At 43.1% G+C, this 13,577-nt stretch overlaps 1 protein-coding gene across 1 annotated transcript in view; it reads left to right on the top strand.

Moving 5' to 3' along the window:
- The window catches only part of SNX29 (sorting nexin 29), a 451,551-nt gene that overhangs the window by 99,398 nt on the left and 338,576 nt on the right, over window positions 1–13,577 (top strand). The window contains 1 exon segment of the mRNA XM_073362374.1: window positions 31–159. Within this exon segment, the coding sequence (XP_073218475.1) occupies window positions 31–159 (129 nt within the window).

The following is a 13,577-nucleotide window of genomic DNA, read 5'->3' on the forward strand; positions in this document are numbered from 1 at the left end:
GTTATAACAGATGGAGCTCCCTTTTTCCAGATCTCTGCGAAACCTGCTTGATGGAGAGATGGAACATTCTGCACTACTCAGGCAAGAAATTGAAAACTTGAGAAGGAAAGTAGCAGAGCATGAGGAGCGACATGCAGCAAAGATTCAAGCCTTGGCAAGGTAGGGAGCTAAAACAATCACTGAAAGCAAGTAGCTAATTGGCTAAAGTTTGGAATAAATATATTTAGAGTTCTTTAGAAAAGACCTAAATAGGTGAATTGCATATGGAAAGACTTCATTTGGTGGTAAGGAGAGGAAGGGATGCACCAATACGCAGGAGTAGGTGATCTATATACTTCATAATCTGTTCTATGAAGTGCATAAACACATAATTTTAAACCATTCTGTGTTTAAATTTTGTGGTAAGTATCAGAGAGAAATGTAATTTTCACTACCAAACTTCATTCATTCTTTGTATTTTTTTGTTCTGTGTAAACATATCGTTGTGCATATTTTCATTGGGAAGATTTTTTTTTTTATTTTATATTTACTAGAGGAAAAAAAACCTTGGATGTGAGGACAGTAAAATGCTGATAGTTATCACTCCTACTGATTTCCAAGGTTGACTTGGCTGATATGGCTGGGTAGACAGATGTCCCGCTCCACGTTTGTTCCTCCCAAAGCTGTAGACTTGGTCAAAACCAATAACTTTCCCTAGTAGTAGTGTTCTACAGTCAAGGGTCTGAAAGAATACAAGGAAGACTCTTCTGGGTAAGAGTCAGTAGAAATGTATCTGCTTTTTAAGGGAATAGAAGAAAAATTTACTATCTTCAAAATAAGATAGTTCCTTTCACTCTTCTTGTCCCACAAACTTTCAGTTTACTAACTGGTAACCAAATGGCTTTGCCTACTTCTGTACTTACTGAACAGAAAAGACTATATTATGTATTGAAAATAGCATAATTTAAGATTTTTATACAATTTTATAGAAATAATTTAATATCTATTCATAGTCTATTATTCTGTGTTCACTTGCCTTTGAGCAGCCTTCAGAGTTTCATCACAAAGCAGATATTCTGTACTCTCAACCAAAACATCTGAAATGAAATGTGAATCTCTTGTTATCTTGTAATTGAATTGAAATCTCTTGAGTAGTTACTTTTTAACCCTTAGTAACTACTGACAATTATTTTAATTATCGCCACTGGTGGGGCAATAAATGGAACACATATCCCTGTCTTGGGACCGGATCACCAGGGCAGCCAGTACATAAACCACAAGGGGTACTTTTCAATGGTGCTGCAAGCACTGGTGGATCACAAGGGCCGTGTCACCCACATCAACATGGGATGTTCGGGAAAGGTGCATGACGCTTGCATCTTTCTTCCCCGACCAGAAAATTACCATTGGGGATGTTGAAATGCCAACAGTTATCCTTGGGGACCCAGCCTATCCCTTGCTCCCATGGCTCATGAAGCCGTACACAGGTAGCCTGGACAGCAGTAAGGAGCAGTTCAACTATAGGCTGAGCAAGTGCAGAATGGTGGTAGAATGTGCCTTTGGGTGTTTAAAAGGGTGCTGGCACAGTTTGCTAAGTAGGTTAGACTTCAGTGACAGCAATATTTCCATTGTTATTGCTGCTTGCTGTGTGCTCCAGAATATCTGTGAGAGTAAGGGGGAGACGTTTATGGCGGGGTGGGAGGTTGAGGCAGATCACCTGGCAGTCAATTTTGAACAGCCAGACACTAGGGCAATTAGAAGAGCACACTGAGGCGCGCTGCGCATCAGGGAGGCTTTGAAAACCAGTTTCATGACTGACCAGGCTACGGTGTGACAGTTGTGTGTGTTTGTCCTTGATGAAAGCCACCCCCTTTGATGAATATACTTCCCTGTAAGTCAATTCCCAACTGGCACAGGAAATAAAGTCCCAGTTGTTCGTATCTATTCATTCTTTATTTATTAAAAAAACCTTGAGATCACTGACAGAGCTGACTAGTAAAAGGAAGCCTGGGTGTACAAAGGGTTTGATGGTGGGGTGGGGGAGGAGGGAAGGACAAGGCCACATTGCTTATTGTAGCTAAGCTACAAATCAAAGTTGTTTGAATGACAGCCTTCTGTTGCTTAGGCCACCCCCTGGAGTTAGTTGAGTAGTAGGTACACAGAGCCTTCCACCCACCCGCCCCGTGTTCTTGGACGTCTGGGTCAGGAGGATATGGAATTTGGCGAGGAGGGCAGGTGGTTTCACAATGGCTGCAGCGGTGGTCTGTACTCTAGTTGCCTTTCCTGCAGCTCCACGAGATGCCTCTCATGTCCGTTTGCTCCCCCATTAGCCTCAGCATCTCCTCTTGCGTGTTCCGATCACGCTCACTGTATGCTTTCCTGGTCTCTGCCACCGAATGCCTCCATGTGTTCAGCTGTGCCCTTTCAGTGCTGGAGGACTGTATGAGCTCTGAAAACATGTCTTCGCAAGTGTGGTTTTTTCGCCTTCTAATCTGCGATAACCTCAGGGATGGAGTTGATGCGGGGAGCATAGAAGCATTTGCAGCTGCACGGGGGAAAAAGAGGGAGAGTAGACTTTTAAGAAGATACAATTCTGAGAACAAAAGGGAGATTTTCACAGTGAATCAAGCAATTCCTAGCAGACAGCACATGTGCTTTAGGTACAAGCTTGCATTTTGCCTTTTATATTGAGCGCCTGCCAGTATGGTGACACATCACACATGTCTGGGCAACAGAATTCAGTTTCTAGGCAGCCATGGTAAGCCAAAGGGTACGTGGGGTTGGCTTCTTCCGCATTCATAACATGTGGGAATGGTTTCAAACTGCAGCGCCCTCCTTTCCAATAGCAACCAATGCCAGTTGTGTTTGCTATTTAAAAGGAGGGGCTGTGGTTGCCATTTAAAAGGAGGGGCTGCTGTTTTGGGGTGGATGTGTAGCACACCCCTCTTCCCCCACGTGGCTATTCTCCGGGATGATTCCTTTTAGCCAAGCGCAAACAGCCCAGTTTGTCCGGGGTCTAATGTGTTGGGGATCACTAAACAGAGGGGATTACTGTTCCCTTACAAAACTTCCTGTATTTCAACCAAGTGACCATGAATGATATCACTCTCCTGAGGCTGACACAGAAAGATAAAGAGCGAATGTTGTATGAATGCAACCAAAACCCAGGACCATTTGCTGCCATGCTTTATGCTACAATGATTCCAGACCACTTGCTACTGGCTTGGTGTGGTAAAGTGTCCTACCGTGGAGGACGAAATAACGCAGCCCTCCCCAGAAACCTTCTGTAAAGGCTTTCAGAATACCTCCAGGAGAGCTTCATGGAGATGTCCCTGGAGGATTCCCACTCCATCCCCAGACACGTTAATAGACTTCTCCATTAGCTGTACTGGCTGTGAATGCATCCCAATTGTTCAGGGCAAATCAAACATTAAACACAATTGCTTTTAACCCCTGTGGTGTTGTTTCAAATGTGCACTCACCAGAGGTGCCTTCTCCGCCATCAGGGAACAATAGGCACTGGGTGGGTATTGACTCCAGGGTGAGGAAAAGGTCTTGGCTGCCAGGGAGAACAGATTCTCCGCTTGCCTGCTGCACATTCTCCTCTTCCTCATCCACAAACTCCTCATCTGTGTTGCATGAGGCTTCTACCTTGCAGGTATCCACGGAGAGTGTTGGGGTACTGGTAGGGTCCCCCCCTAGAAGGCATGCAGCTTATCATAGAAGTGGCATGTCTGGGGCTCTGACCTGGAGTGACCGTTTGCCTCCTTTGACTTTTGGTAGGCTTGCCTGAGCTCCTTCACGTGGCACTGCTATGCATCCCTGGTGTAGCCTCTGTCCACCATGCCCTGTGCAATTTTGGCATATATTATCAGCATTTCTTCTGCTGGTTCAGAGTTCTGCCTTCACAGATTCTTCTCCCCACACAGCAGTCAGATCCAGTGTCTCCCGTTCGTTCCATGCTGGAGCTTGTTTGCGATTCTGGGAGTGTATGGTCACCGTTCTGCTGAGTTTGCCAGGCTGCCCAAGCAAAGAATGAAATTCAAAAGTTCCTGGGGGTTTTCCTGTGTACCAAGCTAGTGCAGCAGAGTTGAAAGTGCTGTCCAGAGCAGTCACATTGGAGCATTCTGGGATAACTCCCGGAGGCCAATACCATCGAATTGCACAGCGCTATATCTACACTACCCCAAATTGGACCCAGGAGGGTCAATTTTAGCGCTACTCCCCTCGTCAGGGAGCAGTACAGCAGTCGATTTTAAGAGCCCTTTAGGTCAGCGGAATGGGGTTGGTTGTGTAGATGCATTCGTTATAAAATCGACCCAACGTGGCTAAATTCGACCTAACCTCATAGTGTAGACCAGGCCTAAGTATTCAGTATACAAATGTGTTGTGAGGAAGTGGGGGATATTTCCGGCAAACAAGCTGTTTAAATTAATCAAATTTCCTTTTCAAGTTATTTAACTTTTTTATTTGCTGCCATTTACTGTTTTATACCTAATGCTTAATTTTGAAATAGGTATGGAAAACTGTCACTGTGATGATTTCTATCTATGGTCATGACTACACCTGTATCAAAAACTTGCTTTATTTTGTCAACAGCATAGTATGATGTATAAGCATTTTTCAACATTTTCAGAAGAAACTACATCACTCAATGTTTAAGCAAACAGGTCAACTGTCAGCTGCTACAGAGCCAGAAATATATCTAAATATTTGCTAGAAAAATACCCAAATAACAATAGAAGGTTCAAGCAAAGGATTAAATTTTCTCCAGCCTGGATCTTCTTTTGAGCAAAGTTTACTCTACCAAATATGTGTTAGCAGAAAGTATAAATGTTTGTCTTCTCTGTTGATTCTATTTTAAATCAAAGACAATGTTATTAATGGTCTTTCAGCAAAATACTTTGAGCAATCTTTTCTCAAGTACTAAGTTGTGTTGTATTATCCTAGGCTATAGGTGTAGTCTTTTTTCTCTAGTTTGCAGGTGGTTGCAAACTCATAAGGGTGGGCATACTTCAGGTCTTGTGGTTTATTCTGGGGTAGAGGTTAGACTAGAGAGATGGATAATTACCCCTGTGATGGACCAACTCTTATCTCCTTCAATTTTAGATTAGGATGCATCTATTTGAACTGTTTTGATGGTTTTGCCTATAGAGGTTCATGGACCCCCAGTGAGTTTTCCGGGTGGTCTTAGGGGATAAATCTGTTCTTCTGACAGACCACTTTATTATAAAGTCTTAGCAAACCATTGACAATCTTTCGTTCTCCACTGTTACAGTGACTCTTAAGTACATACTGTTCTGGATTTGTCCTCACATGTCACTGTGGTTTACAGATGGCTTGTGACAGATAAAGGAAGATGGCAGTTGGCTAGTGTTGATGCTGGAAATCTTGAGCCCAATCGGACTGATTGCTTCATACTGAGTTGTTAAGATTGCATGCTTTTGCTGTGTGAGAAGCAAAAAAGATACTTCACATCCATCATAGCAGTTGCAAAGTCTTGCACAGCTGAATTGTTCTGAGTGGCTGGTGGCTTGATGAATCCTTGCTGTCTCCATTAAATTATTGTGGTGTTTGTTTTTTCTTGTTATGAAAAATTTTCCTATTTCTTTGCAACCAAAAATGCTTAGATTCAGCCTAAGCTATCCTCTGCCATGGACACAGAACAGTGGTGCGAGGGGACAAACACTGTGTCTGTTTGAGTTTCAGCCACAGTTGCTCATTGAAATTAGAGATATTGGGGCAGCTTCATGCCACAATATACAAATTAGAACCTTGTCCTTCCTTGCTGGTGAAGGCCAGTGGAGGAGTACAGAGGCTAGTGTTGGTCAAGATTGTCAATATTTCCATATGTGGAGCAGGCTACTAGCCGCTCTTAAAGAAGTTACTGTGTAAGGCTGTACTCAGGAAACTAACTCTTAATGTTGATTTTATGGCTAACTATTGCTCTGTATCCTAGCTAGGATTTTAGGAAAGGTCACTGAAGTTCGTGGCAAGGCAATTCTGTCAGTTCTTTGATTCCGCAGATTTTTAATCATGTTTAATCTAGTTATAGGCTTGGGTATGGGGTAGAAACTGCAGTGGTTGCTTTAGTTAATGATCTCCTAGCAATGGATGAAGATAAAGGGCCCATGCTGATTGTGTTAGATATGTCAGCAACCTTTAATACGTTGACTGTAAAAGATTTTGTTAGCTGTCTTGTGAACGCTAGCAGAGCTGCTCTTGAGTGACTCCATTCTTATCTCTTTGAAAGAACTCATAGAGTACCTATGGGTAACTGTTCCTCTGTTGCAGTGGGCAGTATGCCGCCTCTCTTGTTCATTGTGTATATGAGGCTGCTAGTAGGGTTAGTTAAGAGACATAAGCTGTTGTGCATTTAGTATGTTGTTTATGCATGTACTATATAGTATATCCAGCTCTATATCTGTATTGGCCAGCTGTTGGGGTCAGTGACATGGGGCCTGGCAGCACGGTGTGTGGTTCTGACAGAAACTTTACACGCTTTAAGGTCAGTTGACTTTTTAGCCCCAGACCCTTGCCTTACACTGGCATACCACCTGCAGATGTTGAGTTGGTAGAGATTAACAGTAAAGCAGGATTTAAACTTGGTACCTCTTTTAAGGTGAAATGTCTGTGACTGACTAAGGCCTGGTCTACGCTACCAAGTTTTGCACATTCTTGCATGTGTCCATGCTCAATTTTGAGTCCTGTTGGTAAAACACTGACTTTGTGTCAGTCAATTTAAACCACCTCCTTGACTGACATAAGCCCTCTACTGGTGCTGCTCCACTTTTAGAATGCGTTACCTATACCAGTGGAAATAGTCCTCCAGGAACTATCCCACAAAGCTCCTGTTCCTGTCACAGTGACCTCTCTGGTCCTAATTTTGAATTCTGTTGCCCAGGGACCACAGTCACTGGAAGTCTTTTCCCCCTTCCCTGCTTTGAAATCCCCAGCATGTTTTGGAAGTTCCTCTCTTTCTAGTAGTCCACCTTATCGAGCACATCTTTGTTACCTTAGCACACAGATACGGGCACCAGGTACAGCTGCAGTTAAGAAAATGTCATGCTGTCTCATGCTGCAGTTAGGTCTAAGAAAGATGTCCTGGACTTCCTTAGCCTCTGTAGAGAGGAGGCAGTGCAAGCCCGGCTGTGGAATAGCTCCCCAGGAACAAACATGTTTATTCTGACATTGCAGAGGGGATGCAAAAGTTGTACAGGGATGAGCAGCAATGCTGGGCAACGGGGAGAACTACAACAGTCCTACCAGAAGGTAGAGGATGTTGTCAGACTCTGGGAGCTGTAGTAGTACTACTAATTGGCCACTGCTGTGCAGATCTGGATCCCATACTAGGCAAGGACACCACGACCAGCCAGCAGGTGACACTTGGCATCTCACAAGACGTGGAAGAAGGAGCCCCAGCAATTCACAGTGATGAAAAGCTTGCTGAGGAGGGGGACATGGAGGATGCAGACTCTGCAGAGAGCCTGGAGCTTATTGAGAGCCAGCCAGACCTGACCCAGACAATCCCAGAGGTGGAATCCTCTGAGGGAAGGGAAGGGAGGTCAGGTATAGGTTAATTAATGCATGCTTCTTTTACTCATTTCATGGGCCCCTCAAAATGGCAACCACTTGTAGGCAGGGAACAGCAAAGGAATTGCTTTTTGTAATAGCCTTTGTTTGAACAACGTTCACTGGCAATCAGACACAAAAAATAAGAGACAAAAATTCTATAAGTAAGGCAAAGTATTGAATTTCATGGAGTTTCCATGGAATGAATGTAACCAGCAAATTTAATCTTGACATTGACAAAGTTCGCTGGTAAAATTCATTCTGTTCTTGACATTTACTACATTTGTGCACAGTACTCCATTCTTCCTCACAGACAGGCACATTGCACTCCATTTCTCTGCATGGGGACAGCACCATAAACTAAGGTAATATTTAAAAGATCATTGTAACTAAGGGCAGGTCTACACTACAGCCGTATTGAAGTTCTGAGATTGATACACTGGCGGTAGATTTAGCAGGTCTAGTAAAGACCCGCCAAATCCACTGCAGATTGCACTCCAGTCGACCCCTGTACTCTACCCCTGATGAGAAGAGTAAGGTAAGTTGACGGGAGATTTTTCTCTCATCGACCCCTCGCGGTGTAGACCCCGCGGTAACTTGACCTAAGGTACGTAGCTGGAGTTGCGTAGCGTAGGTCGACTTACCGCGGTAGTGTAGACAGAGCCTCAGATAGTATTTTTAAAAGTCACGGTTTGGGGGTATTTTCATGATTTCAGTGCCCACCATGAAATAGTGATTTACACAGGTCCCAAACTACAAGCAATATACAAACATTCCCAAATGCATGCTTTAGCCAGAGCAGGCAGATAGTATTTCTATGAATATAAATTGATAATGCAAACAGAAAAAGAAATATACTGAAATGGGTACCTGAGCATTCAATTAAAATAAATAGAAAATTTAAAATAATCCTTGCAAGCAGTCCATTAACTGGTCATTCAGACTATATGATTTTTTAAATTAATAATTGGATGGTAAACATGTAAATTCTTTTGTCCAAGTCCACAACAAATTACTTGCATGCTGTGCTTAGATTCATGGATAGAAAGAGTTAGAGATGGTTTGTTGCTGGCTCAAGGGGCTTGGCTTTGAACTGACTTGTAGAGCTCAGCAGCAGTGACAACCCTTCTGTTTTAGAGTTTTAGGTTGATCTTGGTATGAATATCTCTTTTCTGTCATCTGTCATAGTCTCAATAAAGATTTCAAGCAGGTATTCTTCTCAGCTCAGATTGAACATTTCTAGGAAGGGGTGTTTTTTTCCGCTACAGTAGGACACTTTCATATTCCACTCTGCAGTGAGCTGGTAGCACCATTACTGTGTAGTGGCTGGCAGCAGACAGGCCTGGGCAGCCTGGAGTTGCCTTGAACAATTGCCTTCTCTGGACCTTTGGCATCCTCATGAGAGATATATTGGCCAGAATCACCAGTGCCTGTAGTAAGTTTAGCGATACTTACTGTACTATCCCCGCATTTGTTACCTGGGACACACCACAGTCCACCTCACACCCCTCTTGGCTACAGGTTTTGGAAGTTACCACATATACTCTCCATGCTGGGAGTCACTGAACTGTCTTGAAGAGCCGCCCGGCCCGCCTCACGGTGGCGGAGAGTCACAGTTCCCTGCAGAGACCCTGTACCCTCTCCCTCATGCTGAATATGCGGCGCCAGTGCATTCGGCTCTGTGAATATGGCCCCCGCCTAAGGAGACTGCAGTGCACACTGGGGTGCAGGAGCTGACCTGCTGTTACCTGCTATCATGGGCAGTGGGTGAAGCTGCCACTTGAGAAGGCTAGCTCCCCAGCCCACCTGTGGACCCGCCTATGCTCCACCTCTGCTCTGTCCCAGGCCCCGCCCCCACTCTGCCCAGGTCCTGCCCTGTCTCCCTCCTCTCTTTCCTCCCCCTCCCTGATCACCCCTTTCCAGCCAAATCCCTGAACCCAAAGTAAGCAAATGACATTTGAAAAAACCACTCTTCTGCAATTTCTTTCTAAAGAAAATGGAGCATGTTTTCCACTGCCTGCTAGAAGTTTGGACATGCAGAAGGTACCTAATTAAAAGCACTAAATTTGGGAATTAAAAATGTCAGTCATGGGTTTTCTGATATACCCTGAAGTTTGTCAGAGATTTATTTGCAAAAACTTTGTAGTAAGGGCAAGTCAGCTGTCCTGCTGAATAGAACATTAAATATTATGGAATACATGATGCAGCTCTTCTCTGTTTTACATTTTCTTAATCAGTATTTCTAAGATGATTTTATATTTTAAATGTACTCTTAAGCCTTCGTAAAGTAATCATTCCAGATTACTACATATTTAACTCACTGAAACAAAGACATTATTTTAAACTAATCAGTCACAGAGGTTTTGTTTGTTCATAACAATGTTCATTGCTTTTAGAAAAAGGGAACACTAATTTACTTTGTGTGATCTCCATAACTATAGACATGTTTATGAAATTTCACCAACTTTAAAAAATATGTTTCCAAAGATTTTAGTTATAACAAAGAATTTTATATCTTACTAAGGTACTGATTTTGCTACAGGGTTCTCTTAAAACTAGTTCATCAAATAGTCAGAAGTAAAGAAAGGGAAATGAGTTTGTCCAGCTCTCTGGCAGGAAAGGGGTGTTGTCCCTTTAAGGGCTCTCTTCAAAGGGCGGGTGGAGGGAGAAGGGGATGGACAGAAAGGACCGGAAGACTTTGGAAGCAAGTTTTTTGTATTATAGTAATTAAAATTAAAATGTGTATTTTAGATAAGGGTGGTCCTTTGAGGGATTTATTTAAAAAACTATATGTCTGAAGATCCAAGTATTTAAGGCTAAAGATGAAGATTGTGCATCTAAAAATCTATGCAAGGATGTTTTAGAGATGTGATTTATCATCTTCAGCAACACACTAATGAAATATTTTTAAAGCAAATTTTAAACTAAGGTCCTGAGAACTAGCATGTTCTGAGTAAATATTACAGTAATGCACCACTGTTTTTTTCAGTAAATTCAGAAACTGACATTATATACCTGGGGGTTGGCAAATGCCAGTTAAATGGCTTCATTACCACTCGAATGGCTCTTTAACAGTTTCAGTGTTGTGCTAATAGGTCTGGCAGGCTGGAAGGCTTTTTCACTTTTAATGACAGGTTTCAGAGTAGCAGCCCTGTTAGTCTGTATCCGCAAAAAGAAAAGGAGTACTTGTGGCACCTTAGAGACTAACAAATTTATTGGAGCATAAGCTTTCATGGGCTACAGCCCACTTCATCGGATGCACAGAATGGAACATATAGTAATAAGAAATATTTATACATACAGATAAGTTGGAAGTTTCCATACAAACTGTAAAAAGAAAAGAAGTACTTGTGGCACCTTAGAGACTAACCAATTTATTTGAGCATGAGCTTTCATGAGCTACAGCTCACTTCATCGGATGCATACCGTGGAAACTGCAGAAGACATTATATACACACACAGACCATGAAACAATACCTCCTCCCACCCCACTGTCCTGCTGGTAATAGCTTATCTAAAGTGATCATCAAGTTGGGCCATTTCCAGCACAAATCCAGGTTTTCTCACCCTTCCCCCCCCCCCACAAACTCACTCTCCTGCTGGTAATAGCCCATCCAAAGTGACCACTCTCTTCACAATGTGTATGATAATCAAGTTGGGCCATTTCCTGCACAAATCCAGGTTCTCTCACTCCCTCACCCCCCTCCAAAAACCACACACACAAACTCACTCTCCTGCTGGTAATAGCTTATCCAAAGTGACCACTCTCCCTACAATGTGCATGATAATCAAGGTGGGCCATTTCCAGCACAAATCCAGGTTTTCTCACCCCCCCACCCCCATACACACACAAGCTCACTCTCCTGCTGGTAATAACTTATCTAAAGGATCATCAAGTTGGGCCATTTCCAGCACAAATCCAGGTTTTCTCACCCTCCCCCCCCCCCCCCAACTCACTCTCCTGCTGGTAATAGCCCATTGAAAAGTGAAGAGAGTTGTCACTTTGGATGGGCTATTACCAGCAGGAGAGTGAGTTTGTGTGTGTGTGTGGGGGGGGGGGGGGGCGGAGGGTGAGAAAACCTGGATTTGTGCTGGAAATGGCCCAACTTGATGATCACTTTAGATAAGCTATTACCAGCAGGACAGTGGGGTGGGAGGAGGTATTGTTTCATGGTCTGTGTGTGTATATAATGTCTTCTGCAGTTTCCACGGTATGCATCCGATGAAGTGAGCTGTAGCTCATGAAAGCTCATGCTCAAATAAATTGGTTAGTCTCTAAGGTGCCACAAGTACTTCTTTTCTTTTTGCGAATACAGACTAACACAGCTGTTACTCTGAAACTATACAAACTGTGAGAGGCTAATTAGTGAAGAGTTATTATCAGCAGGAGAAAAAAACTTTTGTAGTGATAATCAAGATGATAATGTCAAGGCAAACCTGGTGGCTGACCTTTGTGACTTTGTCCTCACCCACAACTATTTCACATTTGGGGACAATATATACCTTCAAGTCAGCAGCACTGCTATGGGTACCCGCATGGCCCCACAGTATGCTAAAAATTTTTATGGATGACTTAGAACAACGCTTCCTTAGCTCTCGTTCCCTAGCACCCCTACTCTACTTGCGCTACATAGATGACATCTTCATCATCTGGACCCATGGAAAAGAAGCCCTTAAGGAATTCCACCATGATTTCAACAATTTCCATCCCACCATCATCCTCGGCCTAGACCAATCCACCCAAGCGGTCCATTTCCTGGACACTACTGTACTAATAAGCGATGGTCACATAAACACCACCCTATACTGGAAACCTACTGACCACTATACTTACCTACATGTCTCCAGCTTCCATCCAGGACACACCACACAATCCATTGTCTACAGCCAAGCTCTAAGATACAACCGCATTTGCTCCAACCCTCAGACAGAGACAAACACCTACAAGATCTCTATCAAGCATTCTTAAAACTACAATACCCACCTGCTGAAATGAAAAAACAGAGTGACAGAGCCAGAAGAGTGCCCAGAAGTTACCTACTATGTGACAGGCCCAACAAAGAAAATAACAGAATGCCACTAGCTGTCGCCTTCAGCCCACAACTAAAATCTCTCCAGCGCATCATCAAATATCTACAACCTGTCCTGAAAAATGATCCCTCGGTCTCACAGATCTTGGGAGACAGACCAGTCCTCGCTTACAGACAGCCCCCTCAACCTGAAGCAAATACTCTCCAGCAACCACACAACAAAAACACTAACCCAGGAACCTATCCTTGCATCAAAGCCCGATGTCAACTCTGTCCACACATTTATTCAAGTGACACCATCATAGGACCTAATCACATTAGTCATGCCATCAGGGGCTCGTTCACCTGCACATCTACCAATGTGATATATGCCATCATGTGCTAGCAGTGCCCCTCTGCCATGTACATTGGCCAAACCAGACAGTCTCTACGCAAAAGAATAAATGGACAAAAATCTGACATCAGGAATCATAACATTCAAAAACCGGTAGGAGAACACTTCAACCTCTCTGGCCACTCAGTAGAAGATTTAAGGGTAGCAATTTTGCAACAGAAAAGTTTCAAAAACAGACTTTACTGAGAAACTGCTGAGCTTGAATTAATATGCAAACTAGATACCATTAACTTGGGTTTGAATACAGACTGGGAGTGGCTGGGTCATTACACATATTAAATCTATTTGCCTAAAGTTAAGTATCCTCACACCTTCTTGTTAACTGTCTAAATGGGCCATCTTGATTATCACTACAAAAGTTTTTTTCTCCTGCTGATAATAGCTCATCTTAACTAATTACCCTCTCACAGTTTGTATGGCAACTTCCAACTTATCTGTATGTATATATATTTCTTCTTACTATATGTTCCATTCTATGCATCCGATGAAGTAGGCTGTAGCCCACGGAAGCTTATGCTCTAATAAATTTGTTAGTCTCTAAGGTGCCACAAGTACTCCTGTTCTTTTCACTTTTAAGTTACTAGATCCCCTGAGGAGTAAAG

Source organism: Lepidochelys kempii, chromosome 10 (assembly GCF_965140265.1).
Source record: "Lepidochelys kempii isolate rLepKem1 chromosome 10, rLepKem1.hap2, whole genome shotgun sequence".
Taxonomy (NCBI): Eukaryota; Metazoa; Chordata; order Testudines; family Cheloniidae; genus Lepidochelys; species Lepidochelys kempii.